Here is a 9,989-nt window from a genome sequence, read left to right as displayed (position 1 = left end):
AACCAAAAAAACCTACACACACAGCATTAGAACACTTTGTCCTGGTCTCCAGAACATACAGTAATTGCATAATTTGAATCACAAAACAGCCATATAATTTGGTGGAAGTGTAATTGGAAACCACAATTACAAAACACTAAGAAAAATATACTCGGCTACGCTGGATAGAATGACTGAAATGAGACTTAAAATAACAAACATTATCAATCAGTCAAGCAGCCATTCCTCTTTAGGAGCCATTTGTAAGAAAGATCCTCGGTGTATATAAACGTATCATGATCTTTGCTCTTCAGAATTAAATACATGTCATTATAATCCCATGGCATCATTTTAATTTGCAAATTGAGTGTATGTTGAGTGCAGGTACAGAGACGTGAGCGCACCTGAAAAGCTGCTGAGGGCTCAGGTGAGCCTGTCGGGTGCACAGAGAACTGAGAGCTCAGAGAAAAGAAATGGTGTGGAGTTGCTTTCTGCTCTCTCTCTCTCTCACAACGTTATTGATGAGAATGATTTAAATGTATTTTAACAAATCAGCGCTCTGCTTTTTGCTACAATAGCACTGATTAGCTCCTTCGATAAAATCCGAGAGGAACCAGCCTCATCACCTCTCCGACACCCCACAAAGCTGCACTATTCATGGTTGGCTGCTGCTCAGGACCCTAGTGCTACTTCAGCCCCCATAACCTTAGCTAGCTGCGTAACTGTTAAGCCTGTCATGTTTTTAGTCCAAATGGAGTCTCATGTGGCCTTTTAGGGCTCACAGCATGATCAAGATCCACCCTGTGCATGTGTGACTATGTGTGTCAACTATATGCTCTATATTAAGAATCTAAAATGACTAAAATCTACATACTGTACACAATATATATTTTTACAGGTTCCTTTTTGTTTTTAAAAAAGGTTTTGTGAGAAGGTTTCTGAAGTTGTTACTTATGTTAACGCTTTCTCATGAAATCACATTCAATCATTGCTTTATTCACAGGATGTTTAGAAGAAATGTTTCTGCAGTTTACTGTAATAGGAGGGACAACATGAGAGGGTTAATTGATGGTATTTGACTTTTGGATTCACTTTCATCTGCATAAGCCAAGAATGTTAAATTCCATTGATTATGTGCAGCTCAATTAACAACTGTGTCCCCTTGTGAGTCACTGTCTGAGAAAATCATTCTGGTACTGTCTGGTGGAAACCCTGTATCTCCAAAATGTAAACTTGTGCAATATAAACAGGAAACAATAATGTAAACAGCCTACGTTCTTTCTTGATAGCCATATATTGTTGAATTTTATTCTAGTGGTTTAAAATGTGTTTTTTCAGCTCAGCTGTGGTAGAATTTGTTTATCCAGTAGAAGAATATGTGATCAAATATGTATGTTAAAACACATATTTGTAAAAATGTGTGGTTGGAGGTACCTCTCTTTACATTTACCTCTTTTCTAGTGCATTGAGAATCCCCTACAGTAACACCAAATACAGCAAACACTATAAAGAAGTTATATTGAATAGAAAATGGTTGTCAGATGCTATCCCAATAGCGGCAACACACAGGTTTTTCATATTTCGAGATGCTCTGTGTTCTGCCTCCTCTTATTTTGTAAATAAGAACAAGACAATCCCTTGAAATCCTTGTGCGCACAGAGTTCCAGGTTGTGAATGAAAAATGCCAGACACAAAAACCCAGCTTCTGTCACCATGCGCATACTGGCATAAAGATGACGGAGGGAAGAACAAAGCCAGCACCCCCCCTACACACACATTATTTAGCCTGGCGTATTATGAATCTATTACAAATCCTTTTATAGCATGCTCAAGAAGAATAGCCTTACGTGATAATGTGCTGAAAGGCTATCGCGCTGCAGCAGATGCCCAGCTTCAGTGTGGGAGTGCGTCCCTTGACAAGGCTTCCACAAGCTGGGTTCATTGACATCAACAGTCTGGGGACAGCCATGGAATCAGAGCTATATAGCTGCCGCATCACTGGCCTCCCTGTGGCACTGCTATAAGCACATCCAGGGGCCTTTCATCTGCAAGGTTAAGACAATACCCGAGCAACTTCATGTAGCATCCAGGAACGGACAAATAAATGTGACTGTAAACATGAAGAAAGAGAGGTGCAATCAAAGATGACAATTGCCTTTGACAGTGCATGTGATCCCTGCAAGTGAACAATATGTACGTGCAGTATGTTATCCGGGGGAATAATCTGTGACGCCATCACATTCTTTTGTTGCTGTCTTGTGAAAAACAGGTATCTCCAAAATGTGTTTTATGGTTCATTCAGCTTAAGAAACAGAAGAATTTTCTAAAATCATTAAAGAATACATTTTACTTTCAGTAAATTTGGAGATACATGGTTTTCATTGGACCTGAATACATTTTGCTGATACGTTTCCTTACAGGATTGCAGTACTTTTACTTGTAGCTTTCATTATGGTGTTGCTATTTTGTTAAAACAAAGAATATAAATATTCATTACACCACTTTTAAATGTATTTGGGGAAGCTATACTGTATATTAATAAACAAGAGTTGAATCTTTGACATGACTTTTCAAATATTTTTTATTCTACTGCCATCACACCACTGCTTCTAAATACAGTTTAAATTCATTGACATTGCAGTTATATTTCATTTAATAACTACAGACTAAATTGTGGTTGAGAGGGCTCAAGAGTTGTTGAGTCAAGTCAACATCTCTAAACATCTCACCATAGTTTCTTGATTGGCCCAGCTTGCTTTGGCCAGGCTCAATCAGTTCTTATTGGAAGTTTTTCAGACTGAAACCTTGTTGTGAAAACGAATATTGACAAAATTCAGGTTGGCTTCGCAAGGATATCTTACATCTGCGTGACGTGGAATTGGTGACATGTCAGCAACGACAGCTCGTCAACATGCCACAAGCCTTCAACATCTCAAGGTTATTCTCGGTATCTCTGGCACCATGCCACCTCAGAGCTTTTTAACTACTGCAGTGACCTCTGCCAGCAAAATTGCGAACCAATTCCCCTCGGTCCTCCATCTTGATAGCCTGTCCCGCTGGATTCACGAGTTCCTCAAAATGGTCCAGTTCCCCTGACTCGCAAAGCTGGACTACTATCTTCCACATCTCTTTTTGATGGTAGATTTGAGTCTGAAAAACATCCACTCGAGAATCGATTGAACGAAAAAGAGAAACTGTGTTGTAAAAGAATCATTACATAACCATGAGAAAAAGGCATGTTTCGATCCATTCAGCTGCTAGTGTTGTTTCTTATTATCATTCTTTGGATATATGTCACTATTATCATGGCCTTGTCATTTCATGGCCAGTTTAACATTCTGTGGCTCTTCTGTTTAGTGAAACCCTCATAAAGCTCTACAATACTAAGTAGTCAATTCGAAAATATAATAGCTATAATGTTGACATTTGAGAGATAGCCTACTTGTCATTTAGGACAAATGGACCTTGGACAAATCAAATGTGCTATAAAAAAAACCCAACCTAACAGTCAATCACATTAATGGCACTCTTCATAAAGGGTTCATAAGTTGTAACTTATGACCTTATTAATGATGTAGAAATGATTTACTAATTCTTTATAGATCAGTTTAAAGCTATTAATGAGAACAGCTTTTGGGTTGCCAGGTTGTGAAGGACGCCTCTGTCTGACTCCATCCAAGCCATCAAGTCTGCCACTGGAAATGTTAATAAGTTAATAAATAATGAAGGTCACAGATTACTCACTTTCTTTTAAGCAAACAGCAAAAGTTAGCATTAAAAAACATGAATACAATAATTTAAGGGCAATTAATAAAATGATTGTTTGCAATCCCTTTATAAAGGGTGCCTTATTAGAAAGTGGTGCCAGAGAACTTATTAGAATAGGGGTGGCATGGTTGATCCCCAATATGACTATAGCCTTACCTTCTAATGAGTTAAAAATACATGCACACAGTTCTCATACAGACCAGCATATAATGTTCATTATCGGCCCACCCACTCCTTCCTATCAATAACCCGGCTGCAGATGTCCGGGAGAAAGGGCTCTGCAGAATCACAGAGCCCGAGGCAGTGATGCTGATGTGACGAGTTCACGTCAAAGCCCGAAGAGAAATGTTCTGCCACAAAATCCCTCAAACCGGCTGGCCCGCTCTTTTCTTAAAGAGTCAGACAGATAGAATAACACGTAAGATAAGTGAGCCAAAATAACCTGCAGGAAGTGCTGCGGTCATTCCGCCCATGAAGGGGAAATGTAGGAGTTTGATGCAAAACAAGCAAACATTTGCATACAGTTCAAACTGAAACGGTTGATGGAATCATTGTGAACTCGCTGCCACACTGGCTGGGTGGAAAGAGCTGATTTGGTGTGTGTGTGTGTGTGTGTGTGTGGGGAGGGGGGGGGTCTTTGAGTGTGTGATGTGGCAGGCAAGAGACTGAGGATGATGATGTGTGTGTCTGTGTGTGTGTGTGAGAGAGAGAGAGGGAGGTAGAGGGAGAGAAAGGCAGGTGGAAAGGGGGAGGGGTCTGGGGTGGTCCAGACAGTCGCTCCTTGTGTACCTCACACACTCTCAGCCTCTGCGCATCATTTAAGGGGAGCCCGGCTGTCGCTTTCCCCGGTCAGTCTCACCGCCTGGCCGCGTAATAACAACGCAACCGGTTCAGCGTTACTCCGCCACTTTTTCTCTTCTTCTCTCTGTGTGTCTGAAGCCCACCGTTCAACTTAAACCGGCTTGCACCCCCGTTATATGGAAAATACGGGTCTGCCAGGCGCATTTATTCTCTCCTACCCGAGAGGAAGCGCGCGGTGGAAAACGTTTTTTGGACTAAAGGAAAGCAGCCGTGATTCATGGACGTACAGCGCATCATGAGAATCCTACAACTACCAACAAGGTATAATGGGAACAAGTGGGATTTGACTCCATCATATTACTGAGATGGTTTATCCGGGCTTTATTTCATAGAGTGATTTTTTTGGAACACTTGCTGCTGGGTGGGATGCGTTCATTTGCGCTATGTTGTCTTATCGCTGCATTGGTGAGGATGTCTGCATCGCGGAAAATCTCTTGTCAGGAAGCCTAACCTGTTCCCGCTGCAGTACACACAAAATGTCTATGAGAAGAAAGCAGTGATGCCCTCTATCAGCACAAGTCGTCTTAGTTGCTTTCGGGGGGCATAGAAGTCAGTATTTTGTATTGTTAGAGTGTAAAGCAAACCGTCAATGCTGTCAGCTCCTTCACACAAACAGAAGGCTGGAGTCTCTCTATGCGGGGGGGTGCGGGGGTAGATTTTTATCTGCTTTCATGAAACAATTGTGGGATTTCATTTTTTCTTCCTCACATGGTATTTTTAACTAGTCTTCCTTCACATTGTGCGCTGGAGTCAAAAGAGATACCTTGATGCATCATTTCTTATTTGGACCTTCTAAGTCTCATGCATGGCCTCTGAAGTGATGATGGTGAGCCTTTATTTTACTTGCACCGTCAAAGCTCCCTGCACCCAGGCCCCGGTAGATGATACTACAGTATTATTAAAAAAAAAAAAAAAAAAACTGAATTGGCCAGATTTTCTATGTGATTATCTAATTCTTGCTGCATCATTTCCCCTTGACATGACATTGGCATTGAAGCATTAAAGTACTGTTTACCTTTCTGGGGGCTAAGACTTTTTCTTCCCCCTAATGAACAAGTGGAATACAGCTCAATGCTTACACCCCCCAATCAGGCCACACAAGGTCCTTGAATTAGATGCAGACAGAAGTTGGAGTTGACAGAGAGCCAGGGTGGATGTATGGGGTGTACTGCAGTATAGTTTGCAGTACAGTGTACTTGGTGAAGTATTCTGTGTTCCTAATAATGATTATATGGTACATTTCGGTGCATTTTGAACCCATGAAGCACGTAACACACACACAACCAGAATTGTTATTAATATTCAGGTGAAAACTATTTTAAAACACTGGTGCAAACAAACAAAAATGCGCCTTGTCATTTTTAGATATTGTAAACAACCTGTTTTGTGCTTCCTCTCCACTGTGATCTGGGCTTTCAGACTGCTGTACATGTTTTTGGCAGTCAGAGTCAGTTGATTGGATGTGAACCAAAAGTTAGGGGCTCAGAAGTCGTTTCTTTATCTTGTTTAATTTTCAGAAATGAGGCTGAAGCATTGGAAGGAGAAACAGGAGACAAATTGAATGATTAATTTACAGCATTCTGTCTCATGGCTACAGAAATATCTATTAAGGACTGCTCTTGTTCTTTTATTATTTAGTATACGCTTAATCTTCAACCTTGCCTTTAACATAAGTGAATGAAAATATAGCCCTGTGGTCGTATCATAAATAAAATATAGCCCGCATAGCGCTTCTAGTCAACCCACTGATGACTCACCCTCAACTCTAAAATCAATCACAATACAAGTTGTCCCACCGTTAATTGGTATATTCAAATGAGATTTTATTGTAATGTTCTTCTTTCTCCACTGTACTAAGTGACCCTGTAGTGTTTGTTCGTGTAAAAACATTAAAAAATATATTTACAGAACTGTTAGACCAGAAAAACAAACTAAATAACGAATAAAATAATTTCTAAGAATAAAAAGACCAAAAATTCTTTGTTCACAGGGAGGACCTGGCATGGACCGCTGTGTCTAAATGAAGTGGTTCAGCCATGCAATGTTCCTGGAAGGCAGTGATTCTGCTGGCCTTGGCCTCCATTGCCATCCAGTACACGGCCATCCGGACACTCACCTCCAAGCCTTTCCAGTTGTGCCCGTTGCCCAGCCCCCAGAACTGTGGTCTGGGGGGCCAGGAGACAGAACCTCCCTTTGAGCGGGGAGCAGCAGGCGGTGGAGGCTGCGATGACGACCCCTACTTTTCCATCAATGCTACGCGTAAAACGCACATCCTGGTCCTGGCCACCACCCGTAGCGGCTCCTCGTTTGTTGGCCAGCTGCTCAACCAGCACCAGGAGGTATTCTACTTGTTTGAGCCTCTTTATCATGTTCAGACCACACTGATTCCACGTCTGTCACACAGCCGCAATGCTGCAGACCGGCGTGTGATGCTGGGCGCCAGTCGAGACCTCCTGCGTAGCCTGTACGGTTGCGACCTCTATTTCCTGGAGAGCTATATCAAACCGACGCCCACGAACCACACCACAGACAAACTGTTCCGTCGTGGTGCCAGCCGAGCATTGTGTCAGCAACCTGTATGTGATGCCTTTGGTCCTGCTGATGTTAATGTGGAGGAAGGGGACTGCGTTAAGAAATGTGCAACTCTAAACATGACCTTAGCAACAGAGGCATGCCGCGAGAAGCGACACGTGGCAATCAAAATTGTTCGGGTGCCAGAGATTGGAGATCTACGCGCTTTGGTGGAAGACCCACGGCTGAACATCAAAGTGATTCAACTCGTCAGAGATCCGCGTGGTATCCTGTCATCAAGGATTGAGACATTCAGGGATACCTATCGTCTGTGGCGTATTTGGAGGGCCACGGGGCGAAGACCCTATAATCTAGACTTGAGTCAGCTTACCGTGGTCTGTGAAGACTTTCTCAGTTCTGTGTCAACTGGTCTCAACCATCCTTATTGGCTGAAAGGGAAATACATGTTGGTCCGCTATGAGGATTTGGCTAGAAATCCGCTTCTCAAGACAAAGGAGATCTATGACTATCTGGGGCTGCCTTTGGATAAAAATGTGGAAGACTGGATACATGCAAACACTCGAGGCAGCAATGAGCCCTCAGCAAAACACAAGTTTGGTACAGTGAGGGACTCAGCTGCTAATGCAGAGAGTTGGCGTTTGAAACTGTCTTATGACATGGTAGAATACACACAGACTGTGTGTCAAAAAGTACTTCACCAGCTGGGATACAAGGCTGTGAAATCAGTAGAGGAACTGAAAAATATGTCCCTCTCACTGGTACAGGACAAAACTTTTGTACCTTTTTTGTAACAAAGATAGTTCTCTAATGACTATTTTTGATATATTTATAATTGTTGCCTTATAAGTTCCTTAGTTTGTTGGTTTTGTTTCTGTAATTTTGTTTCTTCAAATTTGCACTAAACCTTAAAGATTTTGAATGCACCGAACTTTGGAGGATTCCCAATGTTACAGAACAGCACACTTTAAACACAAAGTAATCAAACAAGCTAGTTTACAATTGTCTCATTGTTTAGTTTTTCCATTGGTAGAACCAAGACAAGACAAAGTCTTCATTAATTTCCTGTATGCAAGCTGTTATTTCAACAAAAGTCAAATGTTGCCCTTCAAAAACATGGGATGAGAGCTGGGAGGGGTTTGGTGAAGCAGACGTGCTTTTTTTAGACCTGTGATGGCAAATTTGGACTGTACAAGCCCTACTGTGCAATAAATAGTGAATGTCGCAGTCAGCCTTTACCACTATGGCATTTCTATCCGTGTGGGAAGAAAAGATACTTCTGACAGATGCCACGCTTGCAAAGGATAATTGCAGACAATTAATAGGCTCTCAAGTTAAAGGGACAGAATCCCACTGGAGGTCACAAATGTTTCATCAGAGGATTTACAACCATCTGTGATAGACAAACACACACTAATGAGAGGCAATGATGAAATCTTCATTACTGTAGGTATTACAGAACATGTCACGTTTTTCAAGATGATTACACCATTAAAAACATGGATGTAAACATTATAAATATTATATATAGGTTCTAATCCAAGTACATGTCGACACTGAAGCATTCTGATGAAGAATTGTATTTGTCAGTTTTATTTATTACTTTATTTATTTTCTAATTTGTAGAGTCCATTTATTCTAAATCATTCACAGTGAGAAATTTACACGGCCTTTTCTGTCTTTAATTAAAAAATGTTTATGTCATTGTCGTCCATTGATAGTAAGACCTTAACTCATCAGTTAAACCGTAAAGGATTTCCTTGTTATGAAGTCACCTGATAAGGAGGGAAGGTATGAAAACAGAAAACAAGTGTATGCGTTCTCTGTCTCTGAGTAAAATAACGCAGCTCTTTTGACACTTCATGTTGCATCTACAGAATATTTATCTTCCACATCAAAGATTCATAACTGAGGAAGATACTGTATGTCTTTGTAGAACAGGTCACACTGTAGATTCCCATTTTCCCAGGATGTGTGGATATAATATACTGTACAACACGGTCACATTCACAGAGAATATCTACATTAGATCACATATAAAAAAAGAGTATTACAATAATGACAGTGGGACAAACCTTCTGATCATTATAGTGGCACTTAACGTGCTGTTTCAACCAGGCAATGTTAAAGGATAGAAGGTCAAGGCCGAAATACAGAACACCACCGTCATGTAAAATTATGTCTTAATCATTTCTTTTACTTTTTTTTGTCCCACTACTGCAAATAATGCTAAACACACTGGAATATTGGCAAAGCATTGAACACCATGTCATTTCTTTTTTATTTATTTCTGTTCAGAAATAAGCTTTTGGTGTTCTAATCAAATTCACACAACATTCCTGGACTCAAGCACAAAATAAAATTGAAATCATCGCCAGTAATATTTGCTGTAATTTGATTTGAGACCCCCAACTGGCACAAACAGCAATGCTCTGGTAAACATTCCCACAGTTGGTTTATATTTGTCGGCATGCGGTGGTTAGTTTGGCAAACTGTCTTCGCAGTTAGTGTACAGAACACAGTGATCATTTCATTCTGTGCACTGCATGCACTGTAACAGCTTAAATTAAATGTCAGTTTGCATTATGTAGCACAGAAACTGTCAAGGGTGTGTGCACAAAACACAGCTATAAACCTATAAAATTCAGAGTAAACAGTGATATTGGTAAACACACTACACAGCGTATTGCATTTAAGACTCGGCTCACATGCCACAGAAAAAGAAAGGGCAGATTATCAAAGATAGCTGGGGCAGAATTAATTGTTGGTGCCAGATTGTTACAGAAAGTGAAAGTTTCAAGGTATAAATTAATATATACACAAAAGAATAATAGACAAAAGAATAATTCTGG

General features: G+C 40.8%; 1 protein-coding gene across 1 annotated transcript; it reads left to right on the top strand.

The window, feature by feature from the left end:
- The first annotated feature begins 6,644 nt into the window (after positions 1-6,644).
- Positions 6,645-7,931, top strand: LOC139288406 (carbohydrate sulfotransferase 1-like). Its single transcript, XM_070909692.1, has one exon. It carries the CDS (start codon positions 6,645-6,647, stop codon positions 7,929-7,931), a length of 1,287 nt encoding a protein of 428 aa, XP_070765793.1.
- The last annotated feature ends 2,058 nt before the right edge of the window (positions 7,932-9,989 follow it).

This window comes from Enoplosus armatus, chromosome 1, assembly GCF_043641665.1.
Source record: "Enoplosus armatus isolate fEnoArm2 chromosome 1, fEnoArm2.hap1, whole genome shotgun sequence".
NCBI lineage: Eukaryota > Metazoa > Chordata > Actinopteri > Centrarchiformes > Enoplosidae > Enoplosus > Enoplosus armatus.
Note: the sequence above shows the minus strand (reverse complement) of the source record. Positions and strands in the feature narration are given on the sequence as shown.

Coding starts and splice junctions, on each gene's coding strand:
- LOC139288406 (XM_070909692.1), top strand. CDS start 6,645: ATGCAATGTTCCTGGAAGGCAGTGATTCTGCTGGCCTTGGCCTCCATT.